The 21,143-nt window shown below is 34.8% G+C and overlaps 3 protein-coding genes across 11 annotated transcripts; all 3 read right to left on the reverse strand.

Annotated features, from left to right (window-relative positions):
• Positions 1–575: 575 nt before the first annotated feature.
• LOC127252424 (Golgi SNAP receptor complex member 1-2) lies at positions 576–4,415 on the reverse strand. Its single transcript, XM_051276584.1, has 6 exons — positions 4,001–4,415; positions 3,166–3,362; positions 2,521–2,610; positions 2,372–2,443; positions 1,195–1,324; positions 576–1,100 (listed from the first exon to the last, which is right to left on the reverse strand). The coding sequence occupies exons 1-6, from the start codon at positions 4,137–4,139 to the stop codon at positions 1,003–1,005; spliced, it is 726 nt and encodes a 241-aa protein (XP_051132541.1). The 5' UTR covers positions 4,140–4,415; the 3' UTR covers positions 576–1,002.
• LOC127252421 (tubulin-folding cofactor D) lies at positions 4,249–14,645 on the reverse strand. 5 transcript variants are annotated; one of them, XR_007839085.1, is made up of 19 exons: positions 14,321–14,645; positions 12,850–13,397; positions 12,173–12,275; positions 11,135–11,311; positions 10,234–10,443; positions 9,889–10,005; positions 9,187–9,291; positions 8,697–8,867; positions 8,373–8,588; positions 8,010–8,208; positions 7,322–7,527; positions 7,011–7,235; positions 6,360–6,911; positions 6,026–6,283; positions 5,871–5,915; positions 5,531–5,716; positions 5,181–5,465; positions 5,028–5,098; positions 4,249–4,392 (listed from the first exon to the last, which is right to left on the reverse strand). XR_007839085.1 is itself a non-coding variant. In XM_051276577.1 (18 exons), exons 1-17 carry the CDS (start codon positions 14,522–14,524, stop codon positions 5,184–5,186), a joined length of 3,804 nt encoding a protein of 1,267 aa, XP_051132534.1. In that variant the 5' UTR covers positions 14,525–14,645; the 3' UTR covers positions 4,778–5,098; positions 5,181–5,183. The 5 variants fall into 5 exon arrangements, 2 of the variants coding, with proteins under 2 accessions (XP_051132534.1, XP_051132533.1); XR_007839084.1 differs by having other exon boundaries at positions 5,170–5,465; positions 14,321–14,644; XR_007839083.1 differs by lacking the exon at positions 4,249–4,392 and adding an exon at positions 4,461–4,479 and having other exon boundaries at positions 5,170–5,465; positions 14,321–14,644.
• A 1,578-nt stretch (positions 14,646–16,223) lies between these two features.
• On the reverse strand, positions 16,224–20,359 carry LOC127252423 (uncharacterized). 5 transcript variants are annotated; one of them, XM_051276581.1, is made up of 10 exons: positions 20,227–20,359; positions 19,340–19,407; positions 18,971–19,184; positions 18,676–18,795; positions 18,084–18,231; positions 17,631–17,720; positions 17,132–17,186; positions 16,920–17,042; positions 16,758–16,814; positions 16,224–16,668 (listed from the first exon to the last, which is right to left on the reverse strand). In XM_051276581.1, exons 3-10 carry the CDS (start codon positions 19,150–19,152, stop codon positions 16,544–16,546), a joined length of 900 nt encoding a protein of 299 aa, XP_051132538.1. In that variant the 5' UTR covers positions 19,153–19,184; positions 19,340–19,407; positions 20,227–20,359; the 3' UTR covers positions 16,224–16,543. The 5 variants fall into 5 exon arrangements, with proteins under 5 accessions (XP_051132538.1, XP_051132537.1, XP_051132536.1 ...); XM_051276580.1 differs by having other exon boundaries at positions 18,971–19,226; XM_051276579.1 differs by lacking the exon at positions 19,340–19,407.
• Between the last annotated feature and the right edge of the window lie 784 nt (positions 20,360–21,143).

Consider the following 21,143-nt stretch of genomic DNA (forward strand, 5'->3'; position numbering starts at 1 on the left):
TATTTTTTGCATAAAACTTTATGCGTTACCCAAAAAATCTGCATAGGATATTCTTTTTGCTAAAAAATGACTAAAATTAGCAAATTTATTGTACAAATAGCTTTCAAAGATAAACACATGCTCCAACTGTTTAGATAGACTATAAAACAAATCTGAACATCATGCATGATTCTCATAAAATTATATGAGAAATCCCATCTAATTTCCTAAACAAAAATGGAGAAATAAACTGATAATATTATCACATTCATTTATTTATTTTCTATTTTTCAGTAACATGGAACCCGCAGCCGCAACCACTACCCCGAAAGTCACACTAGGCGAAGGCGAACCATGTGTGACAGGTATATTTATTTTCATTAATAGAAAAATATACTACAAATTACACAATATTTTATTCTTAAAATCTACAATCGCACAATTAAACTTTATGCACGGAATAAAACACATAATTAAAACAAATTTATCTCAAATATAAAAGAAATTTTAGATATAATACTTAAAATAGAAAATAAATTTTTAATGCAAGGAAAAATATGACATAAATAATGCGAAAACAATTTTAAGAACATGAGTAAATAAAGCCTACTTTTCACTAAAAAATTCAAATCCATATCATTCAAAAGACAAACTGAAAGTGAAGATCATAATCTAGAATACATGTATGTATATATATATTCGAAAATGGAGACAAATAGTAGCTTCCTAGGTGCCCAAACCTATTCAAAAATCATACTTTTAATAACAAAAACACAAGGCCTCAGAGAAATCAGACTTCTGTGTTTTTTGTCTGGTCCATTTTTGTACACAAGGTAAAAAAACAGGAGCAGCTAATGCCGAAAAAAATAAAAGAGAAAGATAAGAAGCCGGGGGGTTATCGCGAAGATAGTCTCCAAGTGAATATAGTTACTGAATAACTAAGCTATTGCAAGCAAAAATTAATCAGGAAAGCCATTCTTTTACCTCTCGATTTTGTTTTTTTACGCAGGATAAAAATGCAGCTTACTTTGAAAGCCAATAGATGATAAGAAAGAGCGTACAAGCAGCAATGACGGCAGAGAGGATGAGAGTGTCTCTAGATTTTTTCCTTCGAATAGCACCTGTGATGAGAAGACCCAGAAACAAGATGATACCAATGACGGTCATTTGTATTTGAAAACTTCTAAAGAAGAATATCGACAGAAGATTAATTACCAAGTAAACCGCGAATGACAGGAAATTTGTCGCCGAGTTGCTTTACTTTCCCTTGAACATCGCCAAATAAGGCCCTTTGAGAGCCCAACACAGCTCTAGTTGCTTGAGCTTGGCCAATCACGTCATCGATCTGTTATGAGTTGAGAAATAATAAAGTTACAAATGTATTTGCTCGAACAATTAACTACACCGTAGGAAAAATTCATTTTCTAGAGTTGGACATGTAAGAATGTAACATCTTACACCTAAGATCAATAGTAAGAATTTAAGATAAAATTCCATCTTTTGATAATTTAAGAAATGTTTGCCGGATTAGAGATTCAAGACATTTTTATTCATCTAGTGTTTTATTTCTACATGACTTCCAAAAAATATTACTCAAAAAATACATTATATAATATATATTATATACTCGTACCAATAAAAGTCAACAGAAACACACAAAACACCATTCCCTATAATACTTTTATATTCCCCGTACCTTACATAAAAAACACTAAACAAACACGTTTGTTTCAAGAATAGCAATATAATGTCAGGTTCTAACATTAGGCATGACTATTATGTCAATCTCTACCGGAGATCTGCCCCATTTAGACAACTTCTGAATCAGTACTTGGGTTGAATAAATAGGAATAGTAGTATTAATACTTTTAATGGTAAAAAAATCAAAGTACATGACAACTTATATTTAATAAATTCTATCTAATCTTAGAAGAATTAGATACCAACTACCAAAGATAATCCACAAGGGTGGATATCTATTGAAACCAAATCCAACGAATCACTCATGATATATTAATAAATAGTAACATATATATATGACTGTAATCCATAACGTAGACAGATTAGTGAGTCCAGACCATTGGATCTCAAGTCCCATACAAGGACAGGGCATATCCCAGATTCTGCCAAACCCGATTCATTGCCCTAACAATCTTACAGACTTACACTACATGGCCGGGGAATGAATCCAGGATTATGTTCTCTTTAACTATAGTGGCACACAATTAATTCATGGTTTGTCTATTAGTTTACACAGTATAATTTAATTAAAAATGTAAAGTACTCTCGGAACCACAGATACTTTCACTACACCAGTTCACTGCATCACAAAGTACAGTCTTGTGCAAATATACTGAGTAAGATAGAACAGTGCATAGCTTAGAGATCTTACATGAGATATGCTTCCATGAATGGTAGCTCTCTCCCGAAGTAACTGCACTTGTGGGGATGCGCTCCCAGACGCCTGTGTAAAATATACTTTAAGGAAAAGCATTGGGAACAAATTTGTTAGTACTCTCAGATGGAACTTCAATGCTCTACCTTTGACTCGCTGATATCATCTCGTACTGAACTAAGAAGCTCCGCATGTTCTCTCATTGAGTTAATATTTCCCTTGGTGCGCCTAAATTCCTATAGAAACATTATTAATTAATTCAAAAAGCATAATAAATTAACTAAAGTTGAAAAGAAGAAAAACATTCAGCACCTTGAGTAATTAATAACCTAAAAGCGGAAAAAAAAAAAAAAAAAGATTCGAAATTGAAATATACTGTCAACAAATTATGGTATTCTTCAAAGTCGATGGAAACTAATCTTGCATTATCATTGGAATTAGTTGTCATTATTACTGTGGGATTTCTTCACATAGATGTTAGGCAGAGAATTTCTTTAAGTATGGTAAAATGCCTCTAATTAAAGAATTTTGAATCCTATGGAAAGAAGAAAGAGTAAAGAAAGGAAAATTATCCAAACACTCTTGAATTATATAATGACATGTACGTAAAATAGCAGACATAAATCACACAGGAACATGTGTATGAAAGAAATTATCACTACGTCATCAATTTGACTTCACATTGCAGAGAGCACCATGCTATAGTACTTGCCCAGAAAACTTAACCAAGCACACGTTATGAGCTGAGCATTTCCATTGTATTGATGAAATTTTGCATGGTATTAAATAACCTGGGTAAACTCATGCAGTATGTCCCTATGTCTCGCAAGCTTTTGAGTAACTGAGGTAGTAGGAGCAGCGGATGCAGCACATCGACTCATTGAATCATTTATGTCCAGTAGCTTCTCCAGCAACGACTGAATCTCCATTTCCATGGACTTCCACGACCTTCCGGACCCAGAAGTCGGCGAACCAGCATCAACATGACCTAAAGCCCATTAAATCATTATAAATACAAAAAACAATGCTTCCAACGAAAGAAATGGCTTCAGCAGTCAATTATGTTAAACTTATATGCAAATACCGAATCTTATCACCCAGCCAGACCATCAGATATAACAATTTTCCGCAAATAGCTTTCCATTAAGTAAATCCAATTAGATTCGATTACAAATAAACAAGAAAGGATGGACACAAAAGCCCACCCTAGGATTATAGCTGTAATGCATGTTATCATTCAAGCAATTAAATCTCACAGAAACAGTAAAACAACACATGTATTCCTTCTCACTATCAACAAACTATAATCACTCAGTGCTCAAATGCCTCTGAATTAATCCACAAATCGAGCTAGGTCATCAGGCCATTAATTCAATAGCAAACTGACTACATCTAAGCCATTCATAAACAACATAGCCCTAAATTCATTACTAAATCTAGAAATAAGCAGCATTCCAACTTGAAAAGAAAATTCACATGTCCAGAGTATCATATATAAAGTTCTAATAAACCTAGAAATTATAAATTGGATCATCTTACCGACACTGTCAATTAGGAAAATCAAATCACAAGACAAAAAAAAAGTTGGAAAAAAGCCGCAGCAGATTACGAAAAATCCTTTTATACCTGCTTGAGTGAAGCGGGCTCCGAGCTTGGCGTACGAAGACAGCTTGACATCGAGATCTCCCTCTATCTTCCGAGCCTCCTTCCGAAGCTCCTCCCAGCCCATCTCCTGCAACGCATCCATACTCGGATCCCCGGACATCCGGATCTAAAGGATCCGACTCGTTCCAAAGAATTTCTACCACCACCTCCGCTCCAATGGACGGTCGCGATCCAAATCCGGTAGTTGTCGTTCCAAAACAGGGTGCAGGATCCGAATGCGCGTCAGCAGCGATCACCACACGGAATCAGGCTCAGTCTCAGAGGTGATTACGGGTTTGGAGATCCTTCAATTCCACTTTCCACTTAATTGTTTCTCCCGCAGTGATTACAGCACGGTGAATTTTGGAGAAGAACTGGACGAGAGAAGATTGACGACGATGTATGAAGTGAGCTCCTCGTTGAATTGGAAGGAAATTTTGTTCGCCGTAGATTAGTTGGGCCTTGTTTTAATTGGGCTCATTAGCCCAAAGCCCATCACGTTAGAACAACAATATGAAGATTATATTTGTACGGAAGAATCAACAATCTTCTTTAATCTTATATAATTTGAATTTAATCTGAAATGATTTGATATTCAAGCTAAACTAAGCTGATGTAAATTCATAAAGATAATATATATTTATGGAATAAATGATGTATATATTACAATGAAACATATATATTTTTTTATAAGATTTAGTAATTTTTTTGAAAAAGTGATATCATTTGACAAAAATATATTTTTAGTAAAAATGCACAAAATCATGTAAAATCTAATGTAAAATTTGTCCAAAACTGATGATTTTATACAAATAAAATGACAATAACATATACAGCAACATTCTCTCGAATAAAATGACAATCGATAAAAAATAATTCGATAGACGCATACGAACGTACGATCAAAGAATTCACTTGAAGATATCTAGGCATGCAAACAATCCCTCGCCAAAGAAAAATGCATATATGAAGCGACAAATACTAACATGCTAAATGAAGAAAGCCATACCTTTGTTCGACCGTTGTCCGTGCTTACGACCATCCATTGTTGTCGAACACCAGATTGATCTCTGAGCTCAGCTGCAGAGAATAACTGAATCAAAACAAGTCGATACGATCGTAGAAAAGATTTACCGTTGTTATAACAGTACCATCGACGCACAGATTAAAACCCGGCCGAGCCTACAAGCGACGAGTATGTAGCATTCTCATCTCTCTCTTCAGAAACATTCGTCGGTTTTGCGCCCGTAACATTTACTGTTCGAGTGGCAATTTCGATCTTCGCCATCTGGCAGATTTGTAGCCTTCGCCGTTTTGCTTCTTCGAGATCACCTTCCCAGCAAGTCTCGGTTATGATCTCAGTGGCTTCGTCCAATTTATCCTCGCTCATTAGAGCTCCGTTTCCTAACAGGACAAGGTACACTTGCTCGGCAGCGTATTTCCGGATCTGCAAGAAACAAACATCATCGATCGCCTGTTGATTGAAAAATCAAATAGTTTTTAGCGACGAACCTTGGGGTAGCGGTGGCTGAGGAAGGTAAGCAAATGCGAGAAGGCCTTGGTGTTGACCGGGCCTGAAATCGACGCGATGTATCCGAGTATCGTGATTCCTGAATATAACTTGGAGAAATCCTTCGTTCCTTTCAACTCGGTGGCGAGAGAATCGAGAACATCATTGCAGAAGACGGGAGTGTGAGCCTGAGACATAATAAGAACATACTATGTCGACAAGAAGAATGTAGCAATCGGAATTAACTCCACACAGCTGTAACCGAATAAGCTTCAAAATGGCAAAAAACAAAACCCGAAAAGGGAGCTTGTCGAGCAAGAATGAAGAGAATAGCATACTAACCTCCATATTTAACAATATCTTGTGGCTGAAAAGAATCTCGACAGTCTGAGAAAACAACGGGACATTAAAGTCTTAATAATTTATACTATTTCGGATACACAAGAAGACAAACATGTAAAGCTCATCGAAAGTATAAAGCCGTAGAATTAAATTACCTTCAGAGTGGGTACGATGACTCGGTCGCATCTCCTGTATTTCTGAAGAACCCATTGAATGTCCGAAGAAAGACTTAACACTCGGGGACCATCTTCGCCGCTATCACTTTGAAGATAATCCAACAAAGCACCGAGCGAAGCCTTCCTCAAAGATTCTTGTAGCCCACCAATGGAAATGACAAGTCCAGATACAATATATCGACTGTAGCAACTAACTTGAAGAAGTTGTATGAAACGAGGATACGAGAATGTAGGATCCTGCAGGTGAATCAGAATGAAATATTTTACAAAAAGAGTCGATATTCAATAGATATGAGTTGGCATTGTGATTTACCCCCCACTTAAGATGAGCATCGTCTGGAACTGTACGTTCGAGAATATCCCTGTGCGGTATGTGTGGCACAGAGATTGTTTTATCGTAAAGTATTCTTTGAAGAACCCTCGCTGCTGATTCCCTTAACTTATCCATCTTCTCCACAGCTTGCTTCGCAATACCTCCGACTAAACTATTTGCCAACGTGGAATCGAAATAGGCAGTGCTCTGGTCGTTATTGGAGCTATCACTTCTAGTAAGATCGGAAACAGACCATTTTTCTTGATCTTCGGAATCCCTTTCGCATAAAATGTATGTACATTTCTCAAGGCCATCCATTGCAGCTTCACGAATCCATGAGCCCACATCGCCCCGGTTATCTGTCGAATAATCGTCCAGAGCCTTTAACAAACTGCTCATCACTTCATCTTTGATGAAATGAAAGAGGGCAAGTCGATCATCTCCAGAAAAGAAAGCAGACAATTCTCCGGCTTTGGTTAAAGTTTCACAAACAGATACCAGTCCTTTGACAGCATTTACACGTGCTTCAGCATCCCGATCTTCAGGATTATCCTATACACAACAAATGTTTATCAGAAAAGAATATTGGCAAGCATTTATTTTTTAAAACGTAGCTAAAGTTCAGAACTTCTTCAAAGCAAATGCATCCACCTCAATTTCACATGCACTACAGAGCTTTGTTAAGATAGATTTCCACTCGGTAGCCAGAAACTCAAACGGTAGAACGCCAAGAGCCAGGGCTGATCCTCGTCTTGATGCAACATTGGGATCAGTCAGCTGTTTGAGATATTTTGAAATAATACGGTCCACTCCCTTTCTCTCCACCGATACAAGGTAAGTACGAATGTACTGTCGAACGGCTTCAACGGCAGCATTCTAAAAGCATGAGTAAAAGTTATTTACAGGAAATATTAACAAAAAATACAATTGACTTTATGAGAAAGTGTGTTGAAAATCAAGACCTGTATCTGAGAATTAGGATGTTTCAAATTCTCATTGAGAGTGTCAAGCAGAGTTTGTTTGATCTTCTCAGTCAGAGAGACTTGAGCTCGGGAAATGCACTCGATGAAGCGAGAAACAGCAGAACGCATTATTTCCCCTCCTTTGCCACGATAAAGCCGCGCTTTCTCTATGGCTGGAACTACACCAGCAGCTACTTTCTGCTTATCTGTAAGAGCATAACCATAATTGTTTAACAGCTTATATTTTCAAATGCTAAGTAAAAGTTCGCCCAATAAAACCTCGTCTATTTTGTTAAATTGAAGAACTAGAGATTTCACAGATTTTTAATCACAAACACTGATCTTAAATAACTATATCTATCTAAGTGAATTCTTTATTCTCACTCATATTGTGATTTACCAAGGGTACTAAAGAAGCTAGCCACTTGCTCATCACAGGAACCTATTTTCCACAGTCAAGCTTTTAACCATGAAATTTCCAAACTTTTGATTTGATAAGATTAAGTCTACATAGAAGATTAGGTGGAGCTTCCCATGAAAAATACACAAATAGATAGCAAAGGAACCTTATAAATGTAAAAACTCATTTAGTAGCCATAGCAAACAAAAGAAAGTGCAAAATATAACATAAAAGATTGCACTATGGTAAAGCAATTACGACAAATTCTAAAGCAAATGATGTCATGACCTGTGGAAAGAGCATAGTTGCACTCATGTAAAGCCAAAATCACCTCTCCAGTAGCCAAGGTTGCACCGTGCCGCATGCATAAATCAGTTGACAGTGTGCAAGGAACTAACTTATCCAAAATTACATCAGCAAAATATTCAGGCTTGAGTTTTACAAGATGTGAGAGGGCAGTGGCAGCAAGTTCTCTTAGACCCTTCTCCTGCATGCCCAAGAAATTTAAATAATCGAATCAGCAGTGATGAAATCATGCTTGAAACTTCTATAGAAAGGAGAGGATACTCAAGGTACCCAGTGGCAGATCTTGGGATGAAATGACATATAGTAATTCTACAAAATTTGGAAGCAGAAGCAGATAGAACATACCCAGTGGCAGATCTTGCTATGTAACAGTTCATCGACAAAGTAACTAAGATAGCCATTGTATTGAGCAATGCAAACAGCGACATGAAGATAAGAGTTTGTCCGAGAGGACAGGGCAAAATAATCAGCTGTATTCACAATATCGATTCCATGGGGGAAACTTCCTTGTCTCCCTACATTTTCCTGAAAAGCAGCAGCTGCCGCTCGTCTGCAGTTAACCTAAGCATCAAGATCAAAAGGTCAGTATTGGGACAGGATAAGCAGAAAATGGAATCATTATACATTATTCAGTCTCGGAAGGAGAAAACTTGTGAATATAAATAAAACCTCACGGTCATAGCAGGCCACTGCTAGAAGATGTGGTGCTAACTGTTCCAGCACATTTGTCATATCTCTATGGTAATATGAACGACCAAATGCCCAAGAAACATAAGCAGCAGCATCACGTACGTGAGACCCAACACTATGAGGCCCTCTTCGAATATCATAATGTAAAGCCTGAGAGAAAGTTTTCTGTTTGTCAAGTCCCATAATTAGAAAAACAAGACAAGCAATAAACATTAGCATTTGGAGTCTCATGTTCTCTGATTTAGAGACCCTGACACAAGGGAACTGAATAGCTAGGATTTGCATATGACTGCGTCGCAAATATTCACCCCTTTGGAGGTAAAAAAGAAGCATAAAATCCTTCAACGATCAAATATAACAATCACAGGCTTTTTACCATGGCAGCTCACTACAAAATTGGACAAACAAAAAGGCAGCTGTGCAGGAGCAACAGCCCCATAGATTTGTACAATAATGACAGAGATTACACCTTTATGATAACAGGGACAACTTTTGGAAAACTGACTGGCAGAAGCAATCCTCTCCGTGCCAATTCTGCCAATGCCAAGCAACCACCATGCCAAGAGCCATCTCCCTGAAACATGCAGTTAATTAGCAAGGTGAAATTCACAAAATGTATCGATGTAGACAGTTTTGCCATAGAATGTCGAAGAACAATCTTTCTAGCTAGATATGGCTAGCATGCTTCAAGTTCTATATCATCTGCACAGATGGTATGATGGTTTGAACAGTTTTATGCATGATTAATAAGGATTTTAAATAATTTTATTCAAACAAAATGGAGCTTTCTTATAAGCTCCATTAAGAAAACCATTCCAAGCAATAGGAAAATTCAAAATTTTGTTTGCACTGAAATTAAATTTAGTGGAAGTAAAAGGCAAGAAGAATCTAAGGAACCAATATGTCAACATAAGGGATAAGGGTTCAATTACAAAAAACATCATCTAAAAAATAAACCTTAGCATAATGATAAAAAAAAGTGGGAAATTGCAGAAGAGCACGCAACCAAATAGGTGGATGTTCCCAACTTAGTTTGGAGCACATTTAATTCAATATATAGTCCTGGAAAATGTCGTGTTGTTACGTATGAAGGAATTGCAACTTTCAGAAGAGAACTAGAAGAAGTTCAATGTTGAGAAGCCAGGGGCATAAGATAAATTTCAAAACCTACCTCGCCAGGAGAGAAAAGCTCCAATACAGAAGACAAAACTTCATCTGACAGAGCATAAGTTAATCGTGACGCGATGCGGCCTACACCTTTTGCAGCAGACCATCGTACAATAGTGTCCTAGACGACAAAAATCAGATGCATAAAGAACACACTTGAAGAAAAGCATCTACCATGGTAATTAAGAAATCAAGTGCCAAGCTTGCGTAGAAAATACAAAAACAATCAGTGTTTCATGAATAATAAATGACATAAAATAATGACTACTGAAAATGTTGTTGTAACTACAAATCACCAAAGTATACTGAAAAATCATTCGAAGCATCTGGTTATAACCCTCAGGCATACCGTATCCCTCAATCCAGACAACAAAACTTCAATAATGTCTTCAATGATATCTGGGACATCCATATCTTCTTCTTCTTCTTCTTCTTCAAAGAAGCTTGTCTCTTGAGAGGCATTAATACTGGAGTTAACATTCACCAAGTCACTTGATTGGTTATTATCCTTTCCAACATGTGAAGGTATGTTGTTCTCTCCAAGTGTGACATTCCTACCCTAGAGGAAATCCACAAGTAAGAACATGGGAACATTGAAAAGTAAACTGCTTAAAGTGTCTCCTAACAAGTAAACTGCTTAAAGTGTCTCCTAACATTATAGATGAGACCACATTTTTTGCCATAAAAATAAGCAAGGGGAACACAGAGTGTTCTGCTTCCTCACAACTAAGGAGTAAGAATAATGCCCTTTGGCCATTTAGCATGAAAGTACTCATAAATTCATCATCACTATATTCTTTTTCAAGGAATTTGAAAAGTTTTAAGAAACTCAATCACTAACTCATATATTTATCAGAAATCATGAAATATCACAGTTAGCCTATATTTTTTTTCATGCACCATTAAATACATTTCAGAAAATATGCTCTAACATACATTAGAGACATCAGTAAAGGCGAAGTAAGTGTCACATGTAGAATCATAGAGCAACTTCAAACTCAAGTATAAATTCCAGAAGTTTGCTATTGATTTTCTTTTGAGAGGGAGAGAGTTTTCCATGGGTATAGAATGAAATTGATTAACATAAGTAAATAATTTTGTTTTTCTTTTTGTTTACAGAGAAATATAATATAGACCACCAAAGATTAATTTACAGAATTGATGATCAATGATGTAGACAATACACTTTTAGGTGGCTATGATGGATGAGAACAATGAACAAAAACATATCAACATTTACTTTAACTAACCACATAACGCCACGTTGCAGTCTGACGAGGCAGGCAGGTAAGCCCGATCCGCTGGGTTAACTTTATCAGATACTTGCGAAGTAATGAACTCCGAGTAGCCATAGGTGACTTCATCAGAACAGATGCATCAGTCCATAAAATTGTGACCACAGGCTGCAAAAATTTTGTGCTACCAATCTGGATTTCAAGGGAAAAGAACAATCAATGAAAGAAAAGATTGCATTGAAAGATAAAGAGCAATCAAAAGACAAAACACAGTTCTTTTATTTTCTTTCTTTAGGCAGCAAAACAAACATGTGAGAAAATTCTAACCACGAGTAACAGCATTTCTTTCTATCTTACCATGAAGGAAATCAGTAATCATTTTTAACACTTTCTTTGTCCCAAATATTTTGCTATTATTTATAATTTGAGATGTCCCAAAACTTTTTTAACTTTTCTTTATTTACACATAATTTTTCTCCTTTTACCCTCTTATACAAATAAAATCATTCCAAACAAAAGATAAGGGCAAAATGAATAGTATAAAACTGTCAAAATTATGCTACCTAAAAGCTAAAATACCATGACAAAAGCAGAAGTAGCAAACAAAATGAGAAATAGTTAGTATATTTTGTAACAAACAAGCATTAAGGCGCAGAGCACAATGGAGAAAGAGTTGAAGCACAAAAACTATCAATGTATTTTGTACAATTTTTCACCCCATTCAGACAGCCATAAAATTTCACAAGATTTGAACTAGCAATGCTTTGGACTGCAGCATTTCAAACTCAAAACCGAAAATAAGAACACCCTAAGAATTAAACGCCAAACTTTTATCTTTGAGTTTGCAGATCTAATATTCACTAGTAAATGAAAGGAGAGCATATCATGAAAAGTGTCTACAGTATCTATTATATAATTAAGGGACCACGACAGCAGAGGAACTCAATTGATGATCGCTGAAAACCACAAGTTTCAACTTCTTAAATGTAAACATATTAATAAAGTTCATAAAACTATAAACATGCAAATACATCTAATGCAATGAAAACAAACCTTGAAAATGGCAGCCACAGCTGCAACAGCACCCAATAGTCGGAAGTGGTCGATAACATCATTCTCCGCAGAAGAAAGAATATTATGAACCCAATCAACAAAACTGAAGGGGGTAAAAGGACAAACTCAATCATTTATGAATAAACTGCATTAGTGGTTCAGTAAGGCTCCCTAAGACTACACTGCATTAGGCTTCAAAATTTGAGGGTCATCATTAGGAAACCAGAGTAAAATTACTAATATCTAAATTTAGATTTTGTCACAATTCGCTCAGAGTATAACTTAGATTTGAAATTTTGGTGTCTCTATGGAGCATTAAAATACTTAATAAGTGATTTCAAGTAGGGTGCCGATACAGCATACTCTAATTAAGACTTGAACAAGCATCAAGATGTAAAAGCATAAATTAGATGAACCTTTCCATTTTAGAATATTAGCTCACCAAGATAACCATATAAAAAACTTGTGGCTTAAATAAAGCACTCACACCCCAAGAAATCAACATTGTCAAAGGACACAATATATTTTTGCAAGATCTCCCTTTTTACAATGCTATGCATTTTGAAGTCCCACATCCATATATCTTAATTCTTCTATGAACTGTTACACACTCAACGTGTCTATCACTTTCCAGGTTTCCAAAAAAACAAAGAGAATGATCATAGAGAGAGAGAGACCTGGTGAATGCCTTTGACATATCTGGGCGTGTTAGGAGTCGTGATAAAAGTAATCCAGCTATAGTCCGCATAGGACCCGCACTTGACAAATAGTCCTTACAGAACTCTAAAATCCTCAACACCAATGGAGGAGGTCCATCAACCCCAGCACGGATGCTATTGGCCATACTAGTATCAACAGAGGATATATCAAATGGAATCAACACTAGAATATAAAGCCACAAAAGAATGATGCATTTTGCCTCCATCTCTCCAGTGCTTTCATGTCTCAACGATGTGGCAGCATTTATGTTATGGCATTTCTCTAAGAGAGATACTGCGAGTTCCAAATCAGAAACCTGATGGGGGAAGAACTTGATGACAGACTTGTATCCACAAACTGTAACCAATGTATAAATTATAATGCATATAGGCTTGATCACTTCCAGAATTTCATCGGAATCAGCCCCTAATTCAGTGGTTCTTGAGCGGACTATGTCCATCATTGGTGGAACCATATACTCTAGATAAGGCTCTATCAGTTCACCTTGTTGCTGATACTTGTCCAGCTGCATCACACGACCCATTTCAAAATATATCACCATTTAAAAAAAAAAGAAAGTAAAATGTATGCTGGATTTAAAAGAAAAGCGGATCAACATTTGTATGCTTGTACAACAAAGCCATTGCATTGATCGGAAATCTGCGTGGCAGCCATTAAAACAAAATTAAAAAAGATACTTTCTTGATATTCTTTTTCTGTTCCGATAAATAAAGTGAAATGGACATTTGTGACTGAGCATCTTCACCTGAGGCATTGAAGTGAGTTTTCTATAAAAAGTGCATACTCCCTCCATCTACAAAAAGCGTGCTTCTTTTATCATTTTAGTTTGTCGACGAAAAGTATGCTTGTATCATATTTCGTGAAAAAGTTCATTCCTTCTCTAAATTACTACCCACTATTTTTCATTTATTTATGCCATTGACACAAGTGGGCCTCACGCTACTTCTTCCATTCAATCTCGAAAAATTAAAGTTAACTAACCCTATAAAGTTCTAATTTTACCCTGAGAAAAGTACAAGGACACTTTAAAATATCATTGTTCTTAGTATTCGATTCGTGCCCAAAAGTTTTAAGCACACTTCCAATTCAGCGCAAAAGTTTCAAAACATACCAGTAACAGACACAGAGACAGACAAAGCGTCTACAATTCAGCATTTGGGAGCAGCAAAGACACACCAATCGACACATTACTAGCAAATCAAGAACATCCACACAACTTGAAGCAATTAAATTCACAATCTCTACATATAAATATCAATCACAGCCACCACTCTGCCATCTCCAACAATAACAAGCATTTAAGAACACACAAAAAAAGTTCACACATTTGAAATGCAGGTGCAAGTATAAACATTAAAGCACAATGTACAACAAAAAAAAAATTAGCCGCAGATTATACAGTTTCAGAAGAAAGTTGCAGCCGCTTACAATGGATCGGATCTTGTGGACGGCGGAGGGGTCGGAGACGCGGCGGTGGGAAACGATGCCGTCCACGAGGGACTTGACGAGCTTCCATTCTTGGAGGAAGTACAGCAGCAAGACTCTCTCCTTAGATTCGTGCTCGTAGTCTTCTTCTTCCTTGGTTGTGGTGCTGAGACGATCCATCCCTGCTGCAATTCCATCATCTGCCATTGATTTGAGTATATTAGGCTTAGGCTGTATTTCCCGCTGCTGTGTTGGTGGGCGCTGAGACTAGGACTGAGATCATCGGACGGACGGATTTACTCGGCCGCGTTTTAGAATAAGAATTTTGGCTTATTTACCATTTTATTTTATTTTTTATAAGACCGGTGAATATCTCGAAATATTATAAATATTTCTTCTCACAAACTATTGAATTGATACTTGTTTTTTAAGTATTTAATACTTAGGATTTAATCATTAAAATAATAATAAATATAATAAAAAATACTTCCTTCGTGTTATGCCTACACAGGTATTTAGGGAACGTGCATAAAAGTAAAAAAATATTATGATAAAAAACTTTTATTAAAAGTGAAATAAAATTAAATTTGGATGATGAAAATAAATTTGAATATTAAGTATAACATATACACATTTATATATATATATATGTGTTTTATTCATTTAAAAAATAATAATTTAATACAATATTTTATTCGTCTCTATTTAAAGTATTTTTTTATTTATATGTATTACATATTAAAAATAATAATACATTTGTGTTTGTTTGGGAGATTGGATTAGATTTCCACTATTCATCCAATTTTTTTCTCCAAAAACATCAAATCAAACACCTATTTTTTATTTTTTATATTATTTTAAAAATCAAATTTACATTCAAAACATCACATCTAACACCTATTTATATCACATCATGCAACTATTCAAATTCAAAATTTTTACTATTCAAATCTCAACTCAAAATCCAAACCCCCAAACAAACACACCAAAAACACCTGTTTGTTTGGAGATTGGTTTTAAATACATATTTATTCCATTTTTTCCTCCAAAAATATCAAAATCAAACATCTATTTTTTATTTTTTTATATTATATTAAAAATCAATTTTACATTCAAAACATCACATCAAACACTTAATTTTTACTATTCAAATCTCAACTCAAAATCCAAACTCCAAACATTAACAAATTTATAAATATTGTTGACTAGATTGCTTATAGCTTAAGGTATGTTTTTATTTACATTAAAATTACATTTTTACCATCGATTAAATAACATACAGTTTATATTTTTAGTTTTAAAAACTTTGGAAGAAACTAATCGATGTAATATTTTCTTAAATAAATTACTATTAATATTAAAACTTAAAAAATATCTGAATAAACAGAGTATTAGATTTATTTATTGATTTATTTTGAGTTTGACTGATATAAATTGGAACTATCTGTTACTTGCCTTATACCCAACGTCGTTCTTCCCACATCATAACACGAATTATATAGAAACACAAATGAGGATCGCAAATGTTGTTTGTGTATAAAGCTATCGAATACAACCATTAACGAGCCAAATTGAACAAAATTTTAAAATATGTTCATTCGTATTGTTCGAACCTGATTCGTTAAGCAATTTTATTGTTCGAGTTCGTATTTGTGTCCGATTTGAATAAACTCGTTTGGACTCATTCGAGGTCGGTAACAAAACAAGCTTATTTATGTTATTTGGCTCAACTCGTTTAACCGAGCTGAAATGAACCAAGTTTACAAACGACGTGGTTTATCTCATTGCTCTATCATCGACTCAATCTATTCACATAATAATAAATAAATAAACTAAAAAAGCCTTCACTCTAGTGATGAACATGTTATATTACCCGCTCATTCTGCTGCTAAAAAACAATCAGTACTTGAATCATAGAACCCGCGAAGAATACACGAGATATTCCGATGAATATTAAACCTAGATATCAGGCAAGAACACACACCATTACTGTACTCGGCACGCTAGCCAGATGCCGATGTAGAGAGCTAGAATCAACACAATATAGACAAGCAATGTATTTACCAAAAAAGGGAGATTTCGAATCAAAATTATTTGCATCACTAATAACATAAATGGAATGAAATGTAGGTAGTGTTATCTGCCATTGCTTTTAAGGTATAGTCGAAGAACAAAATGAAAGCAAAGCGTACCTACCAGGAAGAAGTCTGCGTCGTAATATCTGAATTAGAAAGCTATGGGTTGTCTCTGCGGCCACGATTCTATCCTGTTGAAGTATTTGACCGGCACCACTCCATTGAATCCCTCGGTTAGTATCACACGGTTGTCTGATATGTACAGCTTCATTCCATCTTAGCAGAACAAAAGTTAACAAGTCTCAAAAATTCGATCATTTCAAATGCGATCGTACATATTATATAACAATGTTAGAATTTGGTACCCTCCAGAGCCTTTTTTACATCGAGATAGACTAGTACATTGACGTCTCGTCTCATACCTGCAAAGTCACCTTAAATTATTAGAACTAATGTAATGGCCTGTATGCGAATCAAAAAAAAAAGAATGAAAATATATTCGGCAGGACATGATGTAAATCTTTTACCACTAATGACTTTTCCGTCTGTGGGCAAACCGTGGGAGAAATGTACGTGTAACCTCTTCATGCGCTTGAGGCCCTCCTGTAGAATCGATTCCAAGTTCTTCTTGTAGGTTCCATGGACACAGACTGCAAATAAATATGAAGAGCAAACACAAAGGTAAGACGGCACATTTCTTTTAAGAATGAAATGCGGCATTCATTGATGTAACTCGAACCTGGAACTTCTTCAGGTGAAAGTATAGGTTTCAGCAAGCTTTCTGTTTCGACAGTCTGTTAAAGCATAGAAAGTGAGAAACTATCGATATAAAAGCCATTAAAGAACACAATAAATCAAAACTGGCATGGTAAAAGAGTTTGGAGAACATATACATACGACTCCCTGCTTTTCTATCACTATGTATATTTCATATTTATTGATAAGGGGAAAATTCAGAAAGAAAATAGCCAATGACAGCATAAGTCGAATAATTTAGATGACGAAAAGTAACTGTTCGTATTGTGGAGATAGTTGAGTTCTCTTTGTTCTGCATTCTGCTGGAGTCGATTACTAATTTCAATTCTTACTAACAGTTAAAGGATAACATAAACAATATGTCAACAGGAGGGAAAAATGAAAATCCAAGCAATAGTATGATACTTTAAATAGCGGTTCCTGCCAGAGATTTAACTAACAGATTTGAAATCAGTTAAGAATATTCCAGTGGGTATGTTTACCTTAATAGTGTGACCTTGGTTCGCACGTATCCAAAGCTCCCCATTTTCTTCCAGTAGACTAAACCGCTGTTTGTTATCCTTTCCTACCGCCTACAAAACAAAAAATCGAAACACATTTTCTTAGGCATTCTATACGAGCACAGCTCAGTTGAAGAAACATGTGCAAAAGTAGTCAAGGAATGTGACGACACATGTAGGAAGGTGTGTTACTTGATAATAAAAACTCATAAGAATGAAATGTTCCGTACGTAAACAATATTAATCTAAAGCCAAAAGATTTCTCAGCCCAGAGAAAAACAAGCTAGATTCCACCCCAAAAGGTTCCAACTTAATCTAAATTCAATGGCACAATATTATCAGTAACCAATAATGTTACTGTGGAATCACAATCCTGTTAGCATAAACTTCGAAATTCATGAAGGCATGAAGGCATGAGAGCATAGAGAATCAGACCTCTATAACATCATCTATTGTGTGCGATCGTAATGGAAAATTAGCATAAGTTTTCATATTGATCTGCAGCAGATCTTGGACTTTCACATATCCATCCCTCCTCATATCCAGTTTCAACTCCGAAGCCATGTGACGCAGGATGCGTGTTCTGAAATATTTGTCAAAACGAAAAATAAGAACAAGTACTCATGGTCTGAATTTTCATAGAAAATCTATGCTAATCTAATGATAGATGCGGCACGTAAAATTAACGAGGGAATAGATATAAAATGGCACATTAATAAACATTGCTGCAACTTATATTAGCCTTCACTATTAACATGGGTATGCCATCCCACATCCATCCACACAATCCAATCCAAGTTATTAACCAGCCAGAATGGCCATCATGTGTCACAACCGATCTATTCTTAGCATACTTTATGGTGCAAGCTTTATTGTGCAACACTTTCTAACATTTCCTACTTCTTTTCGATGGATGTAAACATAACCATTACTTCAGAAGAATTAGAAAACAACAACAATAATAATAATATAAGTAGGAGTAAATAAAATTTCACACTTGATGAAAAATCAAATGTAAACTGCATACAATAGTCTGCCAAGAGCATCAATCTTATCATTTTTCATAGAGCCGGAACGACCACCACCACGTCCTCTTGATCGCTGTTTATTATCTTTAGCATCTATTTCATTCTCTCGGCTGCCCAAGCTGTGACATATTACAAATATACATTTAATTATACACTCATACAAAAAATAACAAATAAAACCTTTAGTATTAACAGCGAGAACATTCCTAACAAAAATGTCCTATCCTTGCAATTATCAAACCATAACACAAAAGAAAACTTGGAAAAGAATAAAAACCAATGGAAACAAGTAACCTTCGATAAGTATGAGCTTGGGGTGCGGGTTGTGAGCTTCCCGCTGAGCGGTTGCGTGAACTATCCATGACTCTGGATCTTCGAGATCTAGAATTCCACAGCGAACAAGTATCAACAATTCCAGGTGGAGCAGAAACACTGCGTAGAATTCGCAATCCAACACAATTCGTTGACGTCCACATATACTGTTTTAGGTGATTTCCAAAGGCTCCCTCTGTTTTGATTATTTGTAGCAGGATGAAATACTCAATATATTCTTGAACATTAAAGAAAAATTAATTAAAAGTTGCAACTAGATGGACCAAACATGAAATAAACATGCAGTAACTAGCAATAGACCAAGAATACAGATAAAATAGTCAGGCTAACCTCAACATTGCAGCAGAAAACAACATTGGTAAAAGAATTTCTTAATTGGAAGAAGACTAGGTGGGTTTCTGAAAAAAGTATATCACTTGAAATTACTATCCTCAACAATCCAACAATTAAGAATATTCAGATGAAAATTGTACAACATTATATGAATCAAATTCAAAGGTTTTTGGCAAAACAATGAACTCTTACATCTACTAATATAATCATGTGCATTCACAAGCACATACTACCAAATCACTAATGACTGTGAGCATGCAAAAAGTAAGAGAATTGCCAAAAAGCATCATGCTGTGACTTTAGCATTCTAACATCATTCCAGACTCAGAAATTTAAGAAGAATCTTCACAACTCACCATTTCTTCATTCTTACTGAGGCAAACATAAATGGAAAGCTCCCATTATTCATTTATTTGTTTATTTTTCCCTTTCGAATCAAGTAAATTAGTCGAGATTCGAGCACAACAGATGCTGGTAGAATTCTAGTAAACAACCAGGACAAAATCTCACCTACTAGAAGCCTAGAACCTCCATGAGACTGTATACCAGTGATGTACACTATTATTCAAACAATTACACCCTCGTAACAGCATATATATCTACACGGTTATACCTTCTTGCAATCAAGAAATCATTAATAAATACACCGTCTTTGATGAAAGGCAAAGGCTTCCCAATTAAGAAAATTTCGGCAATCAAATCGACTGCATCTAAGCCATTCAGCCAAAGCACACCACCAAATTCATGACCAAACCAAAAATTACTCAGCAGTCCAAATTCACAATTCCGAAAATTGGAGGTCTTTTAGGATACATATCACACGCATGCATACACACATGTATATACAAACATAATTGGGAGACGAAGAGGCCGAAGCAACTTACAAAGCCTCAGTCGAAGCCGCAGAAGAAAATGACGAAACGAAAGCCGGAGAAGAAGAATTAGGGTTGAAAAGGAGCACCGGAGTTGCAAGGTGTGTTTGTTTGACGGATTTCATCCTAATTTTTTTTAATTTTTAATTTTTAATTTGAATGTAATACTGGTAATATTGAATAATATATTATCCTATTTATTTCAATACGCTAGTTAATATTAATAATAGTAAATTATAATATTATTTTTTTTAATTTTTTTATATAATTATTAGTATATATTATAAAATATTTAGACAATATATTTAAATAATTTAAAATTATATTTTAATAAAATATATAATATAATAAATTAAAAATATATTTATTCATTGGTGATTAACATAAATTAATTATAAAAGATAAATAATTTTAAATGTAGATAAAAATATTTATTTATTAAAATATAAATAAAAATTTTTTTGAATAGTTAAATGATGAATGATTCTATATTTTATAAATTGAATTAAATTGATTTATATTTATTAAACATATTTTAAATTAGTAAAAATAAATTTACTAAACATATAAAAATAAAAAATGGTATCATTTGTTACTGAATAAAAATAATATATTTAAAAAAAATTTGTTAACCAAACATACTCTTAAAACGTATATTTTAAGTATAAAAAATTGTATCGATCTAAACAATTTTTTTTGAACAAACACTATCGTTTATATATAAAATATGTTGAATTAATGTAGGTATATATATATTGTAGTAGTATTTTTTAGAAATATTAATTTAAACTCGTGTCACAAAAAATTATTTGGTGAATAAATTCAAATTTTAAATTTATTTAGTCAAACATATATTAAATTTTAATTTAACTTAAAAATATAACTTCAACTTACCATCAAATCCACTTTTTATATCTTGGTGTACTATG

The sequence above is a fragment of the Andrographis paniculata genome, unplaced genomic scaffold (genome assembly GCF_009805555.1).
Source record: "Andrographis paniculata isolate CXL003 unplaced genomic scaffold, ASM980555v1 Contig46END, whole genome shotgun sequence".
Classification (NCBI taxonomy): domain Eukaryota; kingdom Viridiplantae; phylum Streptophyta; class Magnoliopsida; order Lamiales; family Acanthaceae; genus Andrographis; species Andrographis paniculata.